The sequence below is a fragment of the Schistocerca gregaria genome, chromosome 1 (assembly GCF_023897955.1).
Source record: "Schistocerca gregaria isolate iqSchGreg1 chromosome 1, iqSchGreg1.2, whole genome shotgun sequence".
NCBI lineage: Eukaryota > Metazoa > Arthropoda > Insecta > Orthoptera > Acrididae > Schistocerca > Schistocerca gregaria.
In genome coordinates, this window is record NC_064920.1 from 1,015,984,998 (window position 1) to 1,016,008,690 (window position 23,693).

General features: G+C 38.4%; 1 protein-coding gene across 1 annotated transcript in view; it reads left to right on the forward strand.

Moving 5' to 3' along the window:
• Nucleotides 1-632: 632 nt before the first annotated feature.
• The window catches only part of LOC126278875 (prosaposin), a 70,229-nt gene continuing 47,168 nt past the window's right edge, over nt 633-23,693 (forward strand). Inside the window, exons 1-6 of the mRNA XM_049979153.1 lie at nt 633-1,402; nt 1,588-1,684; nt 9,935-10,082; nt 16,808-17,011; nt 19,165-19,278; nt 22,004-22,159. Of these exons, the coding sequence (XP_049835110.1) occupies nt 1,369-1,402; nt 1,588-1,684; nt 9,935-10,082; nt 16,808-17,011; nt 19,165-19,278; nt 22,004-22,159 (753 nt within the window). The 5' untranslated portion in view covers nt 633-1,368. The remainder of the gene's footprint in view (nt 1,403-1,587; nt 1,685-9,934; nt 10,083-16,807; nt 17,012-19,164; nt 19,279-22,003; nt 22,160-23,693) is intronic.

Genomic DNA, 23,693 nt, shown 5'->3' on the forward strand with positions numbered 1-23,693 from the left:
TAAGTTGGCCAATGTGGCAGTCAAGTCCAATCCACTCGATTTTGCTACAAGTCTGGCAACTTGTTTCGTACTAACATCCATGACACAGTGTATCTTACGTTCTACTACCAAATTAAATACTTCAGTGCGCCAGATTGGGCTTCAAAGAAATAAATAGAGCAGTTTTGTACTTATGGAGAATAAAAAATGATTCACTAAGTAGGACATTTTACAGCACACAGTGTACGCAGTAGTACACATGCACCAGGTCTATATTTATAATTATATGCAAAATGACCAGAAAGACATCAGGTCTGAGTGTTCTGCACTTCAATTAGTACGAAAACACACTGGCTTCTTTCTAGAGCCATATTTTCACATGGGTGCGCTGACTATCATATTATCCTGAGCCAGTGGTGGTTAAAATTATGACAGACTCCTTTGGTTGTGAAGTGACAACAAAGCTGTACCATCCAATAAGAAGAGTTTTAAATGCTATTGCTACTGATACTTGTGTGAGCATTTACACAGTTCCTAATTTCAGAAGGAAATGGTGACACCATCTTGGGTATTTCCTCTTTGATAAACCTGTGGGCAACTGATTTTTTTTCCTTATTCTTAGAATGGATAGTGAAAATATTTGCTATATTTGTATTCCCTTACTTCCTCGCTCTCTGTATTCACGTATGGATTACATACGATTTTCAGTGTTATTAATTTCAAAGATAAAAGTTTTAGAAAAATGTTTAAAATAACCTTCGTAACTTTGCTATATTGTTTGCTACAAATACCCAATAAAATTAATTTTAAAAAAACCGACTAACTAAGCCTTTTATGATTACTTTGTTATTTTCCTAGTAGATTAATGAACATAGCCCTCAGTTACTCTCGCCAAGTTTATTTCCGTTTTAATAGAAGGCTCGACGTACAGTGCGTTATGAAAATTATAAGACCTTTAAGGTTGAGGGAAACACTCCTGGATATATGTTCATTAACCATACACTGGGAGTTCAACTTTTTCCTTACAGTTTATTTTCCACAATGCCTAAATCAGAAACTGTTGAGTAGAATTGCGGTCTCGCACACGCAAATTGACGCCATACCGCATAGAAAACTGTGCTTGTTTGTATCTTGCTGTTTATGAAAAAGATTCATAACTTATTGTAGGTGATAATAGCGCATACTCGTGAGATTGCATTGCAACGTTGTCGTCTTTCAATGTTCGCGGCATTACAAGTGTTGCATCGATAGTTGTCGCTGTGCACTGCAGATTGTTTCTCAACGTTGGTAGTACTGTTCACGGTGACAGCCAGAAAATCACGAGACGCAGTTGTATTCGTCTATAAGAGGAGGAGAAGTGTTTGAGTAGTGTTGGTTGAGGCTTTCAAGATGAGGGTGGTGATTTTGTGTTTACTAATTTGTGGTGAGTTGTTGTTATAGTGCTGTTTTACAGCTATACGTTCCCGTCGTATCCGTTTCGAGACAGTTTTATTTTGTCGTTGCTATTACTTTGTTTCCGAAGCGTTACTTGTTTCCCGAAAAGACTTTCGCTTTTAATTTGAAGAAGAATTGGTAAGTAGTTCTTATTCTTATTCTTTTGGTTTGCAGTGTCCATGATATCGGCACATCCGCCGATATCAATATATCTGAACGATGAGGCAAGGCTGTGCAGCACGGGGCCTGTATACTGGTGCGAGAATATTAGGTTAGTAAATTAGGCTTAGCGCTACAGTTTTTGTTTGTTCCTCGTAATTGTTGATATTGACTTGCCACACTTTAATTATGAGCAGGAAAATGCCTGTGAATAATCCATCATTTCCTTAAGGTAAATGCGTACTTCTACGTCTTATGTGCTTTATATAGTACTTTGAGTGTAACATTTCACATATTATTAAGCCCATCCTTCAAATTTGTGTGAAAATGAATTTCGTGGTTGTTAAATGATACTGTGATACTTGTATTATTGCTGTTCTTGAACACTATAGTGTGTCGTTTGTAATGCCGACGTTGAAGAAATTCGGTTTTATTTATTTACTTATCTTTTGTTCCGGTGATCCTGTTGTGACACTATCACAGTATATGGAACGTGTCAATTTTACAAGCTTTTGGCCAGAATTTGTAGTAATACATAAAACTAAACAAAAACAGTAACTTAGGTCCCACTACAAAAAAATATATATTAGAGATAGATAAAGATAACAAAATAATAAGTGTTACATAGAAATAAATATCGCAAAGTATATGTTTACAATAAAAATATTCGGTGTTACAAATACAAATTTGGGTATACATTTGCAATTTACAATACAAGGAATGTTAAACACTGTAGTTCAGGAACTCTTCTAATGTGTAAAATGATCCTTGCAATAAGAACTGCCTTAAGGTTTTTTTTTTAAACAAGAGATCATCTACCAAACACTTAACGGTGCATGTTGTGTAAGAATAGAAATGATGAAAGTGAAAGACTAGTATCCTTTAGTGAGAAATTGTTTTTTGCGTATAACAGCGCATTCTTTCAAATAATTCCGTGAAAGGTAAGGAAGTTGTGTGTGGTTAGTGAATTTTAACTTGAATGTAATGTTTTATTTGCTAGGCGTATTCTCTCTCCGTGCAGAACTGTGTGTCTTTCTCTCCTGCTACAAAACCTAACCCGACTGCTCAATTATAGTCTCCTATCCTCTAATAATCTGATTATTAGTGTGACTTTAAATACCCTGAAGAATCAGTCAAAGTAGCATTAAGCTACTTGCAAAGACAGTAGAGGAAACTGCCCTTGCCTTCTTCAAAGAAACCATCCTGGTATTCACCATAAACAAATAAGAAAACAATGGTAAAACTCAGTGGGAGGGGGGGGGGGGGGAGAGGAGGGTCTTCATTTCATTCTGAAATGGAAGTACATTGTGTTGAGTAAACAATATGTGCCTTGTCTATTTCCTATGGGGGCCTCAGTAGTACTCTGTGGTATTCAGTACACAGTAATTAAGTGGGTGGAGATGTGCAAGTATTCTTCTTGGAGTGGTATAGACACCTATTGACGCAGCTGCAGCAGTTGTGAATGTTTGACGTATAGAGTAACTAGGTTTTCAGAGGAATGGTTTGGCAGCATCAGAATTCTGGTAAACAGTGTCTTCATGGAATCTGTATCTTGAAGTAATATCACAGAAGATCTCATCAATGTTGAGCCCAACTTACATAGGTAGGAACGATCATGAAAATAAAATAAATCATAGCTCGAACAGAAAGGTTTAGGTGTTTGTTTTTCCTGCACGCTCTTCGGGAGTGGAATGGTAGAGAGATAGTACGATCGTGGTTCAATGAACTCTCTGCCAAGCACTTAAATGTGAATTGCAGAGTAGATGTAGAATGCCATTAGATGTTGCGGGTAATCTGATACTCAATCTACTATAGTAGCTTTTTCTATGCATCTCTCACTGTCACACTAAATAAGTTGCAAGTGTTACATTAGAAGTAGTGACAGTTCATTACATATAAGCATTTATGTTCTTTTGCTGCATTTTGTGATCTCGTTGTTTGGTTACGTGTACGCTAGTATATCTAGAGTCGGAGTTTTGTTAATTTTTTTCTTTTCCTACCTCTGATTTCTCCCTCTCCAATTTTCTCTTTGTCTAGAGTGAGTTCTCAAATTATTTTTTAATTTGTCTTCATGATGGTTTGTTACTTTCTTTACTTGGTAAAGTGTAACAAGAATGAATTGTTGGTATCTGTATTTCTGATCAGCAACAAAATATGCCAAATACTGTGTTCTTGTGTATATCTGCTCCTCTCATTTTGATTATTCCAGTGCAGTTGATGTGTGTGTATCGTGCTGCGCCTTCAGGTATTCCATAACAAAATTGATCCAGATTATTATTATTTTTTTTATTAATAGCTGTTTGTAACTTAAAAGTGATAGTAATAGCACAGTTCTGGCCTAAACTATTATTATCTGTGTTAATTAAATTGTCATAGTTATAAAGGAGTACTTCTCTTTAATGTGTATACTTACTAAGGATGTCAGGTGTGTCAACGAAGTCAACTGATTAATAAATGAAACGTGATTTTTCAATAGTTGTTCCTCCCATCTATTGTAAGCTATTTGTTGAAAGTCTAATTGCTTCCATGTATTATTTTGTGTTACAGTCAGCTTCAACCATTAAAAATTATCTGTGTTAGATCGTACTTGTATTTGTGTATGCATGGATGTGTTCTCAGTTGTGTACTATGCGTAAAATCATGATTTCGAATGCAACACACACAGTGATTGACTAATACAGTGCACCTGTATCAGCAATTCTTCTCTATGGGAACAGGAGGGACAAAAATAGATAAAAATATTATTACATATTAAAAAAAGATATTGTGGACCTGACCATTGAGAGCATCATCATATTATCTTTCTTTGTGTGAATGTGTTCAGCATTCTCTCTTAGATAGCCATAACATAAAAGACATGGAGGTTTAACATGAACAGGATACAGAGCTTTAAGTACACCCTAGAAGAGGTAGAATGGGATGAAGTGTACACAGAAAATGATGCTGATGCCAATTTCAATTCATTTCCCCTTCAATTTGTCTCAATATTTGAGAGTTGCTTCCCTGAAACTTTATTCAGAAAGTTCCATTACAAAGTCAAGTAAGCCATGGTTTACTAAGAGAGTTAAGATATCGTGTAAGAGGAAGAGGGAAATATATGGACAGGCCAGAATAAGACAGGATTCAACGCTACTTACTTACTGCAAAAGATACTGTAATATGTAAGGAAAGTCATTAAAAAGTTGAGAAGTTTGTTCTGAAAGAAATTGGTAATGCAGATAATAAGATTAAAACTCTATGGAATATTATCAAATGGGTGAGGGGCAGCCTGACAGTGCACAGCATATTGTAGCAAAGGGTTCAATTGAAGAAGAATAAAAAAACTTTAAAAATGTCATTCCTCAGGACTTTAGGCCTTGTGAAATAGCACCAACAACCCCCACTGAAGTTAAGGGAATTACAAATATACTGAAAAACAAGAGCTCAAGTGATGTTGATGGAGTCTCTAACAGAATTTTGTAGTGTTGTTGTAATTTAATAAGTGGAGTCCTCGGCGATATATGTAACGCTTTGCTGGCACAGGGAATTTTTCCAGACAGATCGAAATACGCTATTGTGAAACCTTCTCATAAGAAAGGGGACAAGAGTTACTTAAATAATTATACACCAATCTCTTTGCTGACTTCATTTTCTAAAATATTTGAAAAAGTTACGTATTCAAGAGTAGTCTCACATTTAAGTGAAAATAATTTACTCGGCATTTCACAGTTTGGATTCTGGAAGGGTAACTCGATTGAGAATGCTTTCTACACATTTACCCATCAAGTAGTACGAGCCCTAAATAACAAATGATCGCTAGTTGGTATTTTTTGTGATCTCTCCAAGGCATTTGACTGTGTGGGTCATGTCACACTCTTAGAAAAACTCTGGTTTTGTGGAACTGAAGGCTGTACACACAGCTGGTTTCGATCGTACTTAATGAACTGAAAGCAAAAAGTTGTGCTGAATAGCACAAATCATGTTGGGACGGTGGTAAATTCTAGTGAACAGGGAGTCATCACAAGTTGAGTCCCACAGGGTTCAATTTTAGGTCCTGCTATTCCTTACTCACGTGAATGACCTCCCACTTAACGTTCAGCAAGTAGAACTAGTACTTTTTGCAGATGACAAGAGTGTTATAATAAATCCCATTCCAGAAAAAGCAGCCGAAGATACTGTTAAGGATGTCTTTCTAAGAATTATTAAGTGTTTCTCAGAAGATGAACTCTCCCTTAATTTTAACTCGCTGTATCCAGTTCTGTACACCGAATTGAGTCATACCAACAATTGATGTAGCATATGAACAGGGCTCAGTTAACAGGGTAGATTTCTCCAAATTTTTGGGTGTTCACATTGATAACTTGAACTGGAAGAAGCATATTACTGAGCTTCTCAAACTACTAAGTTCAGCTTCTTTCACTCTTCATATAATCACTAGTCTTGGCAATAAACAGATGAACCTCCTAACATGCTTTGCATATTTCCATTCAATGTCTTAAGGAATAGTTTTCTTGGGTAACTCACCACTTAGACATAAAGTATTAAGTGCACAAAAGAGAGCAGTGAGAATAATTCGTGGTGTTCATCCAAAGATGTCGTGTAGGCACCTTAAGGAGTTCGGTATTTTAACTGCACCATCAGAGTACATATATTCGCTGATAAAATTCGTTGAAAATAATCCGTCTCAGTTTGCGAAGAACAGTGATGTTCATACTTACAACAATAGAGGAGAAAATGACCTTTCCTATCTGTTATTGAAGATGTTACTTACTCAAAGAGGAGTACATTATTCAGCAACAAAAATCTTTGATCATTTGCCCAACGACATAAAGTGTCTGGCAGGTAGCAGATGAAGTTCTAAATCTAGTGTAAAATCACTTCCTTTGGACAACTCCTTTTACTCCGTGGACGAGTTTCTGTTTCTGAAATGGGGAAAAAAATGTACCTCTAAATGTAGTTGCATGTGTAGAACTAAAATTTTCAGTAATATTAATATTAACACTAGTCGTGTGTGTGTGTGTGTGTGTGTGTGTGTGTGTGTGTGTGTGTGTGTGTGTGTGTGTGTGTGTGTGTGTGTCTTGTAATCTGACTTCTTTTACATCATATCGATAAAATAATCAAGAAAATGATCTACAGAACATGACATAACTAAAACTATACTTCATATTCATATTAGTAGCAATCACCACCACTCAGTGTGTTCCAGAACAGTCTTTGGCCCAAAAAATGTTAATTTCACATAATTATTTCTTGGATTAATTTTAGAGAATGGATTGTTCTTGAGATGGTTGGAGGCTGTTAATTCCTCAATTTTTCCCTAATATCTACACAATCTTCAGATCTGAAAATACCCATCTCTAATGCAGTTACAGTCATTAGAAACAGCAGGTTTTAATCTGCAAGATACCTTACTTTTGTTTTAGTATTTTTTCACATACATTCATATTTATCCAAGATATGTTAATGCAAAATTTTCAGTAAGCAGATGTGGTTCTTTCTTTTCAGCATTTTGATGTTTCAGAACTGTAAATTATATTTGATCGCAAGAGACCTCCAATTATAACATGCTAAGCAAAAGTTGCAATTTTTAAATGCAAAGAAAAATCGTGTCGGTAGACATGTCTTATAAATTGAGTAGCTTATTGTGAGTGAACATATGAATTCAGCAAAGTCCATTGTAAGCAAAAGTTTATACTACAGTGCTATAGGAAATGGTATCTCCAGTATGAAATGGCCACATCTGATACCCAGGCAACATCAACAATGGGCTTTGTGTTCTCCATGCCTCTCTCCTTATGCCCATTGTGCACTGCTTAGTCAATATTCCCAAATCTGGCTTAGGCTAGCACACTGGACTCGCATTCGGGAGGACAACGGTTCTCTCTCCTTGTCTGGTCATCCTGATTCAGGTTTTCCATCGTTTCCCTAAATCTCTCCAGGCAAATGCTAGGATGGTTCCTTCGAAAGTCACGGCCAACTTCCTTCCCTGTCCTTTCCTAATCCAATGAGACCTATGACCTTGCTGTCTGGTCTCTTCCCCCCCAAAACAACCCAACACCAAATCTGGGTTACCTAATGAATTCCATCTTCAGTTTATGTTAACACAATTATCCAGTTACCATTTTGTAACAATATAAATTTTGAATCGTTTTTTAAATGAGAACATAAAGGATGGAGTTCACACCCAAAAGAACATGTTTCAGGAACTCGCAGCCTTTCAGTAATATGCTGATCAGGGACTTCGCATGTATCCATCCTGAGTTGTAATTAACGTAAAATTTCAAAACTGTTATTAACCCACTTAATTTTGTCATAGATTCAGACAACATACTGCAAAGTTAAAACTTCAAATTGTTGCTGGTTCTCTAAACCCACTTAAATTTTGGCATTTCACTTGAGCTCATTTCACTTGAATCTTTCACAACTGATCGAGAAGCTGGAGATTTCATTTTTGGGCAATCCTAGATTATTCTCATTGCCATAAAAAGTAACTTTATGTTAATTTTTGTTGTGGGGGGGGGGGGGGGTGTGCAGAGTTTTTTAATTTGGTTTTATTTTGGCTGCTGCAAGCCCTTGCAGCGAGTTGTTAGGTAGTTCATCCAACTCAGTCACAGGCCGATGATACACAGCTGGTATCAAAGAAGTTCTGTTCAGCCTTTATACCAAACTGTTCGATTATTACACTAAAAAAGTTTCTGTAATTCAGCCACCATGTGTTTCAGAAAGTTCACCAGTGCTGTCATAAAAACAAGAACAGCTACTCTTGTCATGCCATAGGTTGTCATGACGCGTGAGCTTTCACACTGTTTGTTAATTTTCAGCCTAATAAATCAATATAGGATGCACTATAGCTAGACTGTTTCCCCAATGAAAACTGGGCACAGAATCTTTGATAAGAAATGAATGACACTCTTTGAAATGTAACAGAGCTATTACTCCATCAGATCTTAGGTTTCCTTCACATTTACACAATATGATACATTAAACTCTCAGGTGGTGCATGACCTGTTACCACCCAATGTTTGCTCACATCACCACCACCACTGTCTTGTACGGATTGGAAAGATAACTCGGAAACACATTATTTCTTTGACAGCTGCTGCACTGACAAGCATATGGCCCTTTGATTTTGTGTGCTGCATACTGCCGGGGGTTGATTAAAGATTTGTAGTTTGTTGCAACAAGCTGACTGCAAGCATTATTATATTAACCATACAGTTGCACATCATTTAGGCATTGGGCCTCCGGTTTCAGTGAAGCCAATCTCAGGGCAAAACTTACTGCTAAAGCAATATTTCTCTCTTTCAAAATTGAGTAACAGTTCAGCAGCAGTCACTTTTGCTTGTGACTATTCACCCAATCAATATGAACATGGACAAAGTCTGCTGAATTCATCATCGTCAGAAAAACTTTTCTTCCATTGTGACTTGCTTGAAGCTCAGGCAAGAATAAGTTTAGTTCTCACACTATCAATTATCTGACCATAAGTCTCAGTGAATGGCAAACTTCACACTTGATGAAGGCCATTGTTACATTTGCTGACTTTCATTTTTAGGAGGAAAGCACCAAGAGAGCTCAAACTTATGCTAAATGTTTTACACATCCCCACATCTGCACCTTCATCTGAAGAAAGTGATTGTTGCCACCTTATTAGTCAGTCTAATATGACATTCTGTGGCCATTTTTGACCATGCATATTATATTTCCCAGCATTGCTCACTTTATTTGCCAGTCCAGTCTCAGGCACAGACTTTAGCAGATATTATAATCCTTATTAGAAAAATCATTATTGAATGAGATATGTAAAAGATATATTTTGAGAGCACTAAGAGTTAATGATGATGGAAAATTGTCATTTCATCAGTGAATTCCAGGCCAGAGAATCATCATGAAAGTGCCTTTTGTTTGACAGAAAATTCTCAAAGCTGTCAGCTCTGTACTTCGCTTAAATCATTAGGTGGCAGTTTGAATTTCCCAAGTTTCCAAAAGTAGCTCTTCAGCTACTCATTCCCTTCATATTGAAAATGCAGAACAAATTAAAGCCTGGAACAAAAACATTTTTTTCTGAAATTTGCGTCCTATGATTTCATAAGTCAGCTTCAGTTGATTGACAATAACCTTTGAACTGAGAAGACATATTTTTAAAAGTCTGTATTTGATGTACAGCATGCTTGTAAATTTCCTATAAATATTTTCCTGTTGTCTACACATACTTCTACATTCTGATTATCTCTTTGAACGTTTCCCTGTCTTTCTCTCTAATAAACAACATACCAGAGAGTCGTTACTCAGGACCAGATCAGTTACTGGCATGTAAGTGTAGATATATGTATTCAATATTGTCATGGACATTTTCTTAATAAAGAAAAAAATTTTATTTCAGAAATGCTAAAGCTTGTCATGCTATAAAGCACTGCATACAAACTGTTTGGCGATACAAGGTTCTTCCGGAAGATAATGACGACGTCTGCAAAATTTGCAAAGACATGGTGGCAGAAGCTAGAGCCCAGCTGCAGAGTAATGAGACTCAGGTAAGAGTAATCTAGAAACTTTGAAATAAATTCAAGAAAGTTAGTAAAAAATTGTACCAAATGTGGCTGGCAAATGCGCACAAATGTACAATATTTTCTAATTTGTGTTCACAACAAAAAGCAGCAGATACTAACGGATTTCAGACGAAGAAGGAAAATAAAAAACACTTGCCACTGTGAGGACTGAACCACTTGCTTACCAATCATTTAAAACTGGACTGCAGTTTTCTTCCAAGTCAGTTTCATTCGTATATGTTTTGTCGCTCACACACAATTGTTCGCATTCCTTTTTAATGTATTCCTACTTATTAGAGTATTCTTATCAACCCTTTGAGCATCCACACATTTTGAAAGTTTTGAGAACTTCTAAACTAGGTTTTCTTTTTGTCATTACGCGCGCACGGACACGGGACACGGACCATTACATGCAGTCTCCCATCCTTCATCAAAGACACCAACCACTTTCTCGAAAGCCTGGCATCCTTACCCAGTCTGTTACCCCCGGAAACCATCCTTGTAACCATTGATGCCACTTCCCTATACACAAATATCCCGCACGTCCAGGGCCTCGCTGCAATGGAGCACTTCCTTTCACGCCGATCACCTGCCACCCTACCTAAAACCTTATTTCTCATCACTTTAGCCAGCTTCATCCTGACCCACAACTTCTTCACTTTTGAAGGCCAGACATACCAACAGTTATGGGAACAGCCATGAGTACCAGGACGGCCCCCTCGTATGCCAACCTATTTATGGGTCGCTTAGAGGAAGCCTTCTTGGTTACCTAAGCCTGCCAACCCAAAGTTTGATACAGATTTATTGATGATATCTTCATGATCTGGACTCAGTGAAGAACAACTCCTCTCCAACCTCAACTCCTTTGGTTCCATCAGATTCACCTGGTCCTACTCCAAATCCCATGCCACTTTTCTTGACGTTGACCTCCATCTGTCTAATGGCCAGCTTCACACATCCGTCCACATCAAACCCACCAACAAGCAACAGTACCTCCATTATGACAGCTGCCACCCATTCCATATCAAACGGTCCCTTCCCTACAGCCTAGGCCTTCGTGGCAAACGAGTCTGCTCCAGTCCTGAATCCCTGGACCATTACACCAACAACCTGAAAACAGCTTTCGCATCCCGCAACTACCCTCCCGACCTGGTACAGAAGCAAATAACCAGAGCCACTTCCACATCCCCTCAAACCCAGAACCTCTCACAGAACCACCCCTAAAGTGCCCCACTTGTGACAGGATACTTCCCCGGACTGTAGCAGACTCTGAATGTGACTCTCCAGCAGGGATACGACTTCCTAAAATCCTGCCCCGAAATGAGATCCATCCTTCATGAAATCCTCCCCACTCCACCAAGAGTGTCTTTCCGCCGTCCACCTAACCTTCGTAACCTCTTGGTTCATCCCTATGAAATCCCCAAACCACCTTCCTTACCCTCTGGATCCTACTCTTGTAACCGCCTCCGGTGTAAAACCTGTTCTATGCACCCTCCCACCACCACCTACTCCAGTCCTGTAACCCGGAAGGTGCATATGATCAAAGGCAGAGCCACGTGTGAAAGCACCCACGTGATTTACCAACTGACTTGCCTACACTGTGACGCTTTCTATGTGGGAATGACCAGCAACAAACTGTCTATTCGCGTGAATGGACACAGGCAGACAGTGTTTGTTCGTAATGACGATCACCCTGTGGCTGAACTGTTCTTGGTGCACGGCTAGCACATCTTGGCACAGTATTACACCGTCCGGGTTATCTGGAATTTTTCCCACCAACACCAACCTATCCGAACTCCCGAGATGGGAACTTGCCCTTCAATATATCCTCTCTTCTCGTTATCCACCAGGCCTCAATCTCCACTAATTTCAAGTTGCCGCCACTCCATCATCATCATCATCATCATCATCATCATCATCATCATCATCATCATCGCCTTATATATATATATATATATATAATGTATATATGTATATGTGTGTGTGTGTGTGTGTGTGTGTGTGTGTGTGTGTGTGTGTACATATTTTTTTTTCCCCCCCTAAGGTAAGTCTTTGCAGTCCCGGGATTGGAATGACTCCTTACCCTCTCCCTTAAAACCCACATCCTTTAATCTTTCCTTCTCCCTCCCTCTCTCCTGACGAAGCAACCGCCGGTTGCGAAATCTCGAATGTTTTTTATTTATTTATTTTATTTTATTTTTTTCCAGCGCTTTCCTGCTTGGTAAGTCTTGGAATCTTTGTTTTTAATATATTTTTCCCATGTGGAAGTTTCCTTCTATTTTATTTACATCATTTATCTTCTTGTATAGGAGAACGTTTGGTGACAAGGAGTGAGTTACAATAGACGTCATGAAAGTGAGGTAGTTGTTGGAAACTAAATTAATAGTCTTTTCTCATTACTAAACTGTTACAAGCTATTCTACTTGTCATCTCAAATGTAACACAGTAAAATTATTAGAGAAGCCACTATTTTAAGAAAAGAAATCCTCCAATTCCTAACTCGCATTAAAAACTGCTGCAGTTTATCTGATGTTCCTAGCTTTGTAAAGCATAGTAAATGTCCCATGGCAGCAGTGTGGTGAAGGCAGATAGTCACTAGATAGAGTAATTTAGTTTTTGCATCTCTCAAAGGAAGAAACGTAACAAAGCGTTCAGACATAAAAGAAATTAGCATGTACCATGAGTTTTTTTTGGGGGGGGGGGGGGGGGGAGAGGAGACTTCCTTTGTTCCTAACACGCCTTGTGCCGATGAGAGATCAATGTGTGGTTGGCTATCCCAAATCTCAATCCTCTAGAAGGCCTATGTCAGTGACCATACTGTACCATGCTCAAGAATGCTTTATCTGAATCATTCGTTGCTCTTTTTTTTGCCCCCCACAGACACAAAACACAATGTGACAGTAGATCCTCTTCTGTAGTAAGTCACACACACACACACACACACACACACACACACACACACACACACACACACACACACACACACACACACTTACGTCTGTAGTACCCTTCCTGTTCATCGTTTCTCAAATAATGACGACAACATAACCTGAAACTGCTTCTGTCAACTGGCATTGGTACTACACACTAGTAAAGTTCATAGCTGACTACCACCATGGTGGGAAAAACAAAACTGTAAGAATTTCTGGTTCTTGCTGACTTACGGTCACCCTGTATTTAGTTGTCTGTTTCCCTAATCAGGAGGAGAGTTACTATTGGAAACTAATTGGCAATTAAGAGTGGTAACTGAGACCACTGGATCAACAGCAAAAGAAATAAACAAAAGTGTAAAATTGTGCTATTGTTCTTGGTAAACTAAGTTTCCAATAAAGTATTTAAAGTGAACTAAACTGATTGATTACAAACAATCCACATGACCAATTTTCACACGACAGTGAGTGTAGTCTTTCAGCACAAAAATCATTCAAAAATTGAAGATGGTTTGACAACCAGCGGAGAGATAAATATTCCCAATTACTGGGAAGGGACAAGAAAGCAAATAAATAGATTTGGGCACAGACAAAAGTGGAAGATTTAACTACAATAGAGACCTTTTTTTGGGGGGGGGGGGGTTGAGATGGGCTGGACAGTAGCCAGGGAGGTGGTAGTAGACGGCCAAAGGAAGTTCTTTCTTGGATTTCGGTAAATAACAGGAGACAGAATGCAAACTAATGGAGGGCAGTTGGACAACATTAGGAAATATGTAGTAGTGACAGGGATTTGTATCACTGAAGACAGCAGTGACAGAAATAAGAGGGTGAATCGAATGAAAATCTTAAATTTGCAACAAATCAAAATTTCGCGCCATTATCCTGTAAGTTGGAAGATGCTCTTCGTCCAGGTCAGGCCCAACGAGTTGTGACTCCACAGAACATGTTAGCAATTGAAGCCATAGTGAAGGAAACCGTGAGTGACACTGAATGACATTGCAGCATGTTTCCAGATTAGTCATGGGTCAGCACACCACATTGTGCATGATGTGCTCCAGTTTCACAAAGTGTCTGCAAGATGGGTGCTGCGGTAGCTGACTCCTGAAATGAGAGAATGATGTGTTGATGCTTGTGAAGAACTACTTCGACGCTTTGAACGAGAAGGTGATGGCTTCCTTACAAGAATCGTTACTGGGGACAAAACCTGGGTTAACTTCCACCAACCGGAAACGAGGAGAGCGAGCAAGGAAGGGCTCCATTCCTCATCAAAAAAAACCAAAGAAGTTTCGAACAGAACCATCAGCAGGGAAGGTTACACTGACTCTTTTTGGGACAGAAAAGGCATCACTTTGGAGCATTACATGCCTAGAGGGACCACTGTTACCAGTGCATCATACACAGATCTCCTAAAAAATTATCTGCGGCCTGCAATCAAATCAAAACGTGGATTGCTTTCAGCAGATGTCGTTTTGCAACATGGCAATGCAAGCCCCACACTGCCGTACAACACTTACAACAATCGCAGACCTCATTTTGAGTGTGTTCCTCATCCACCATACTCACCAGACCTTGCCCCCAAGTGATTTCCATATGTTGGGACCACTCAACGATGCAATGGGAGGAAAGAAGTTCCGTTCTGATGAAGAGGTACCCTTGCCGCGCACGAGTGGTTGCTCGGACTACCAAAATTTTTTTCTAAAGGAATTTATGCATTTTGTAAGTGCTAGAGGACTTGTATTGAGAGTGGGGGAGATTATGTTGGAAAGTGATACAGCTTTGTACCACTTCTGCAGAATGAATAATATTAAAAAAAAATATTTAATGTTTTAATTTGACTCATCTCTTGTATTTAAGAGGAGGCTTTTATGTAGGAGTGGATGTTAAATGGTTGGTGATGATTTATGGCCGATTTCCTTCCCTAACCCGAGCTTGCGCTCCGTCTCTAATGACCTCGTTGTGGACAGGACGTTAAACACTAACCACCACCAACTGTAATTGTGGTAGTAGTAATGCCTTTCAAAAACATAATTTGTAGTGGTCTCTATATCATCATCATTGAATCTATTTTGTTTTTACCCCCCAGAGGGTAATTACCTGCAGATTGGGGAGCACTGCTGTAAGGAAGTACCAGTAGTCATCAGGCAGAAAACTGAAAATCTCCAGATATTCCAAAATGAAGATAGAGCGTATTATTAAATTTAACAATTTCTGAAGTTCTGCTGTACAAGTTTCCTGTAAACATGTTAATCAATGTTACTTAACGTAAAAATTTATAAGTGTTTTATTTAACAGATTTACTCTCTCCTTGGCTATAGGTCCCAGCTACACACTATTTCTAAATAGCCATTATAGATGCAACAAATCTTCTTACTCACCACCCTCCCATCCCCCCTCCCCTTCCATACAAAACAAATGTATGGGCTAAGTATTGCCTCTATAGTTTATTATCCTGTTAGAACCCTGCTTTATGCCTGCATCAAGTTTCACATGTGCAGTGTTTACCACATTTACGGAAACTACGAGAATAACTTCCTAATCTTTGTTGTGCTGTAAAAGTGAATTCATGAAGAAAACTTCACTAAAACATCCTTGGCTCTTAAAGTGTGAGGACTGAGATGAAAAGAGTTTAGCGCTGACTATACATTGTGTTGATGATGCTACTATTTACTATTAATTTTTTGTATTAAACAGGTACTATTGTGGTGCAACTCCCATGCTATCATCCTCCAAAAATTTCCACAAAAACTTCCTAACAAAACTGAAGGTAAAATGTTGTAGATTGTTGCAGCACATCATATTGCTTGAACACAATCGCCTTTTCAACCCCCTCACTCAGCTGCGTTCAGTTATCTGGACACCACATGATCCTGAAGAAGATCCCAGGAGAGGAGTTAAAACATTGATCATGTAGAATAAATATGACGCAGTCTAACATACCAGAATGTTTCACCTTCACTGACATCCACGAAAGCATGCAGACTTACATAAACCTGAGAGATGTTTTCAGTTTTTTGTATTCTCCATCTATAGAATGAATCTCTTGAAGTTCATACCTATTGAGCAGTTAACAGAACTGCATACAGTTTCCTAAATTCTGGGCTTCAGAAGTTTAGTTATGTAGAATACACACCAGTTGTTTCTCGGGTAGAGAATATGAATACTTAACCATAACATAACAATTACAAATTATTATTTGAATGAAGGTTTTGTGCAACTTCAATGTTGTGGCTGCATCAAGTGCAGCAGAAGAAATATTATTTACAGCTTTGAGTTAGAGTTGTGAGAAAGAATGATAACTTCTGGGTAATAACGCATACTATTTGCCAAGGCAAATCTTCATCTGACCATTTATACATATCAAAGGTAACTTAATGATCTTATTTCATCTGTTGTGAGACTACTGAATGTGTTAAAACATGTCAAATTTTGATGCGAAGTCTTTCCTTTGCAGTAGGAATAACTAGTCCTCTGTATGCTTGTGAGGATCTATGCTATTTTTATTTTCACACAACTGTAATAAATATGTCCCACACACCGCATGTGCAAACAACTTCAAATGAGATAATCTGAGCACATATTTCAATACAGCAAGCAGAGATACGCATGCAAATTGCCTTCAGCCACAAACTACTTCTCTTTACTGCATTGTCCAAACATTTGTGTTTTGGTGTAATCTCTGTGTGTTGGAGTTGCATACTGAAAGTATTTAATGTAAATGTGTTACATAAAATGAAGACTCGAATGCCTAGTTTCCTAATAACTTCTTTTTTTTCCCCACAGGAAGAGCTGAAAGAAGTTTTTGATGGGACATGTGCTTTAATTCCATTGAAACCGGTCGCTAAAGAATGCATGAAACTTGCAGATGAGTTTGTTCCGGAGTTGGTGGAAACCCTGGCTTCAGAGATGAATCCTCAAGTTGTGTGTGCCGTAGCTGGCCTTTGCAACAATGCTCATATTGATGAGCTCTTGGCTAAGCAACATGTAGTAAGTTCTAGAAAAAAGCCTCAATTTTTAATGTGGAGCAACACTGTGTGCATTCTTGTTTAGTGACTCATCAAACAATTGGGAAGCCTTTGCTGTGGTTTGTAATTTGTAATGCTTTCATGTTCACTGATTTTTATGTAATATATAAAGTACTGTGTGGAGGGGATTATTATTTTCTCTGGACATTTTAAGTTACTCTGGGGTGACTGCACCTATTTTTAATGTAAAGAAATTTGTACCATTTGTTTGTGATCGCGGAAGGAATGCAATTCTAACAAGAATCTGGGCTCTTGTTGATATGATGATAAAACCTTATCTTAGTTTCTTCTTTCTGTGTAGGGACTGTAATATAGGAGACGGAGGTATTGTTAATAGCTGGCAGTCTTCAGCTCGTATATTGTACTAAGTCCTGTTGATCCAATGTAATTCCAAATGTCAGTTTCGTAATACCTCAAAAAACCAACAGGACTGACAAAGTCCAAGAGCCAGCAATTGTTTTAAACAATCTGATACATGCTCTTAAATCTACTATATTGAATAAGATTTTATGTTGTATAAACTGTTGGGTTCTGTTCTTTTCATTTCACAATATATGAGGAGTGACAATAAAGTAATGAGACTGATGTGAAAAAAAAATGTTGCTTACCGTTTTAGTGAAATTTAATGTTCTCCCCTTCAAAGTAGTTCCCTTCTGATTGCATACACTCTTTCCAGCGCTTCTGCCATTGATAGTAACATTTCTGGAACTCATCGTCTGTAATATCCTCAGAGACTCTCATCACAGCTTTTTGGGCATTTTGTGTAGTTCGAAAATGGTGTCCCTTGACTGCCGTTTTGACTCTTGGTAATATAAAAAAAGACGCACAGAGCGATATCTGTTGAATAAGGTGGCTGTGGGAGTACTGAAATTTGATGAAGAGTTTAAAAGTTGTTGTTCTGGCAGAGCAGTATGGGATGATGCATTATCATGGAGACCAATTTTGCCCAAATCTTTCTCATACCAAGATCGTCAGTTATTACTAGATGAACCATTTCTTGATTGACATTCAGTTGTTCTGCAATCATTTTCATGGATAATCTTAGATGTGATCGTAAGAGTTCACACACCCTCGCCAAGTTGACATCCATCCCTGAGGTTAATGATCGTCCACTGTGGTCTTCATCTTCAACATTTGTTCTGCTTTCACTAAACATTTTATGCCAACGAAAAACTTAAGCTCTTAACGTAACCTCCTCTCCAAAAACCTTCTGAAACTTACCATAAGTTGTCGTCACATTTTCACCCAATTTAACGCAAAAAGAAATGGCGTACCATTGCACAATATTATGCAGTTCCATTTCCGTAACAAGACGCAAACACATGTTAACTTATTACAGCACACCTCGCGACTGAGCAGTTCCGTTGATATGCTGCTTGAACTCGAAGCAGCTCATAGACCAAGGTCGAAAATACAGTGCCTACATAAGCCTGCAGGATTGCCTTATCTTGCAAAGAAAATTAAGTCTCATGACTTTATTGTCGCACCTTGTATTTTATTGCTTCTGTGATGTATTCATCATGTGCAAAATTTTTACTGAAATTATGTAGAACCAACTAGTTCATAGGCAGTTTATAGATGGTTTTTATGTGTGTTGCTACATAACTCTCATTTACAGGTTATTGTGTAAGATAGTAGCCTAGTTTTGGTCATTGTCTATTATAGTTTGCGCAGTACATTGACAGAACCATTAAAGACGTTAGTGTAAGAATTCGAAGGGGAGATCTTTGTTATTCGGAAGGTTGAGAAGAAGGGGCAGGTCATTAAGACCCATGAATGATAGGGCTGCACCCCATGTGAAGAATAGGGGAAATATTCTCTCTCCTGTTGACATCGCATCAGGTGGGTCCCTCTCATCCTGGAGTCTCAATGAGTAGCTCCTACTCTCCAACCTTCAGAAACATGACCCCTCTTTGTTTCTTGATGATTGAATTAAAAGATCCAAAAGATGAGAATAGATTTCACTGGACTACTTAATTTGTATCAACAGTATTGGAATTCTGCCAGCCATACTGTCTTGTGTGTGTGTGTGTGTGTGTGTGTGTGTGTGTATTTACAACTCTGTGTTTTATTGTGTGGAGAATTTCCACCATGTAATGTGATGTGTGTTTTCAGAGCAAGCCACAAAATGAGGTAAAAACTTGTGACAACTGTTACACAGTGACAGACTTGTTGAGGAAAAAATTTCATGAAACTCCAAGAGATGATATGATGAATAACCTTCTGGAAGTAAGTGTGATTTCTCTATGTCCATAGCATTATCAATGTAAAAGTATGTGTGTTCGCATCTGTTAATTTCATATTTTCAGGGGAAGGGCAGTGGAAAGTAGTGTAACTTCAGCTTTTTGTGCTAGCACAGAAATTTTTGGAACAGGGATGTCTAGATTATAAATTAGTTCCTCAGGGAGCCAAAAGAATTTTTAATCTGGCCTTATCACAGTTAACTCTTCCATTACCATCAGTACTACTTCCCTGTCCAGTTACCACAAATTAGTAGGCACCATTTGCATTTATAACTTACTTCAGTCTGATCCAATTCTTTTTTTATATATGTAAGAGGTTGAGTCAAATGATTACCTTAAATTTGTAACAACAAATAAAAATTTCGCACCGTTATCCTTTAAGTTGGTAAGCATGCTACAAACAGGGTGCGGAATGGCCTGTACGTGGCAGCAGAGTGCAGATGCACACACATCGTCGCAGTATCAGTATAAAGAGGGCCGCCCCACTTGCAACTTGCACCAGGGAAGAACAGCATTCTGTTGTTCGGTTTTTGCGTACTGAAGGTGTGAAACCGATTGAAATTCATCGACGAATGAAGGTTCAGTATGGTGATGCATGTTTGTCACAGCAGCAAGTCTACGAATGGAGTAGGAAGTTCGCAAATGGTGTGACTTCAGTGGAAGATGTTCTTCATCCAGGTCACGCACAAAGAGTTGTGACTCCACAGAACATTGCAGCAGCTGAAGTCATAGTGAAGGAAACCGCGCGTGACACTGAATGACATTGCAGCATGTTTCCAGATTAGTCATGGGTCAGCACACCACATAGTGCATGATGTGCTCCAGTTTCACAAACTGTCTGCAAGGTGGGTGCCAAGGCAGCTGACTGCTGAAATGAGAGAACGACATGTTGATGCTTACAAAGAACTACTTCGGTGCTTTCAATGAGAAGGTGATGACTTCCTTGCAAGAATCGTTACTGGGGATGAAACCAGGGTTCACTTCCTCATCCACCATATTCACTAGCCCTTGCCCCAAGTGATTTCCATATGGTAGGACCACTCAAAGACGCAATGGGAGGAAAGAAGTTCTGTTCTGATGAAGAGGTACGCCACACGATGCATGAGTTGTTGTGTGGACTACCAAAAGATTTTTTTTTTTTTTTTCTAAAGGAATTTATACACTTTGTAAGTGCTGGAGGACTTGTATTGAGTGTGGGGAGATTATGTTGAAAAGTGATACAGCTTTGTACCACTTTTGCACAATGAATATTTTAAAAAATATTTAAGGTTTTCATTTGACTCGCCCTCGTACATGGAGGTGGCTATCTTGTTTAAATCCATCTCCCATCTATAAAATTTCAGATGTATGGTTACTTTAAGTGTTTCACATTTAGGTGAGAAAAAGTTTAGAACAAGTTTGAAATTATGTTTAAAGTTTTCTCATTCTCAAATACTGGATGGATATATTCAGAAAATTTGGTGTGCCACGAGTTACATTGCCACAAGACTTTTACATACTTTTGTAGCTGTCAGACTGTGTTAAAACTTTAACATAAGATTCTCATAATGAATGATTATGATAGCACATTAAATTTTTAAATTTGGTCATCAATTATATGAAATATTGAAAATCACATTTTTGTATATCTTGGTATTTGTTAGGTTGGCAGACTGCAGTTGGGACTTTGCACCATAAGCCATGAACATGGTTAGCCATTTAGTAATATAAACAGAGGTTAGGATTTTGTAATTGACATCTAGTAAAAACTGAAAGAAATTTTAGTTGAACAGCTGTTGTGAAAGCTGAAACAATAGCATAACTGTACTTTTTATACTCTGCAGAAGGCTAAAGTGTATTGACTGAATGTTATAATTCCTGCAGGGAGCATTATTGTATGATGGCTGCAAGATATGAATGCTGTGTTGTCTCTTCGTACTAATGCCAATCATGTTTTCATTGTAATTGTGACTCCCTCCCTCCTCCTCCCCTTTTCACAAGCCATCAGCAGTATGAACATCGATAACAATGGCAGCAAAGAAATGTGCACGTGCAAAAGCTAGTCATTGTCTCCAGAACTGAAGTAAATTTTACTACCCAACAATAAGATTCTAGAAACTAAGTGCTTAAACATAGATTCAGATAGGCAACAATTTGCAATATTCATGTAATTATAGTTACTATGATAGGGAAATGTGAGTTGCTTGTACAGCGTAGCAGGCTAGCTTCCGACATGTGCAAGTGAAACAGACTTGGATTGGATCTGCACAGTGAACTAACAAATGTGGGCTAGTACGCCAACTGGTCAGTGTGGGTTTTATGTGGTTTCCCCCACTTACTCAGGAAAATTCTGTACTAGTCCACAAATTCCACCTCAAAAAACAAGATACACAAATGGTTAAAACACTGTACCACAGAGCAGTTTTTACACAATTCATACAGTTGGCGCACATAGCTTCCCTTCTGTGATTACTTTAATGAGTGTGGCATCAAGAAGTTAAACAATAAAACAATTTTCAATTCCTAAAAAAAAAATAACCCTCTAATAAACGATGATGATGATGTAGCTAACTATAATATATTAATACTAATCTGAGATGAATTTAAAAATTCTCGTCCATCTGCTGTTCAAGTATCTGTAGAGCAGTTGGCTGGCATAAAACACCAAACCATTAATAATAGAAAATATCATTTGAAAATGCTGTGTAGTGATTTCTTTCTTCATTTTGTAGGCTTGTGGAAAGTTTGGAAGCTTTTCAGACAGTTGTTCAGCCATTGTTGTGACATATTTTGATACCTGGTATAATCACCTGCATGAAAATCTAGTTGGAGATGAACTGTGTCATATCGCTGGAATGTGCTCCTACAAGTTCCATGATCACAGACAGGTATGTACAGTCGCATTTATTGTTTTATGTACCATTAAGATTATCCTGTTTATCATGATTGAGTCCTGAAGGAAAAAGTAGTGGGCAACCTCTTTTGGATGAAACTCATTTTCCCTTTTCCTGTTGGTTCAACTAAGTTTTATATATAAAACAGGTTTCAAAAAACAATTTTCTAATGAGCTGGCTGCATAAGATTTGTGGCAGCAGTATCACAGATTTGAGTATTTATCCATCATTATACATTTTCAAAATACAAGCGTATAAGACAACCTGAATATAAGATGAGCCCCATTTTTAGTGTGTGTGTCTTTGGGGGAAAAAATTTAAATTATTCAGACACAAAAATTACAAATTTTCCTTGAAATAAAGTGTGAGCTTAAAGTTAACATTACACTTGTTTTAAACTTACACCATTTGGTGGCGGCGGCGACGACGGCGACCATAAAGCAGCTCACAAAGATCCGGCTACTTGAAACACTAGTGCTTTGTCTTCTTTTATGGTTGCAAAACATGGACTCTCAAGGCCAGAGACAAGCAGCGCATTGATGCGTTTGACCTTTGCTTTTGGTGTAGGATGCTACGCGTAAAATGGACCAAAAGCACAATGAATGTGTCCGTTATTGAACAACTCGATGTCTCCAAACGCCTTTCTTTACAAATCACCAAAGAAGTCTTCAGTTCTTTGGCAATATTGTGAGAAGTGGAGAAAATCTTGAGAAAATAATATTGCAAGATAGAGGGCACAAGACCAAGAGGAAGAGCATCAAGCAGAGGGATAGATCAAATCGAGATCATCTCCGGTGTACCTCTTCAGCAGGCACTAAGAGAAGCTGGCAACTGTCCAGGATGGAGACTCTTAGTTCATGGGGTCACGATGCTCAGCAATGAGCACGACGACTTATGCTGATTAATAGACTTGAACTTTGGATCTGTACCTTTCGGGGGAAGTGCTCTTCCAACTAATCTTGCATTTAGTTTTAATCTCCTAGGAAGTTTCATATTAGCGCACACTCTGCTGCAGAGAGAAAACTTCGTTGTGGGAACAATATTTAGTTGTTATAAAAAAGAACATGGAGCTCGTCCACTCAACATCTTTGGCTTATGCTGGAGGCATAATAGTTGAGGTTAAACAGTGGACGAACAAGTCAGCCGCAGTGCTTGCTCGTTTCAAACAAAGTTAAAATGTCCTTGGGAAAAAAAATTAAGTGCATTAAATAAGAGCCCATTAAAACAGATCAGTCAAATTAGACATAACATGTGTTAACTGCACCAGCGGCAAGAGTATGAATGCTAATATCAACTATTTTGACACTACATGGCCTTTCCAAACCCTTTAAAATAAATTTTCACGCAACCTCAGTTCCTAAAGATTCATCTGTAAATCTATGTAAATAATCTAAAGGGGTCAGTCAGAAAGTAATGCTTCCTATTTTCTTTCCTCCCTCCCCCCTCATTAATTAAAGCGAAAAATTTGAATTTCGCACTATTCCACAAAGCTGCTTCTCCAATCCACTGCAGTAGTAACTTCCTGCAT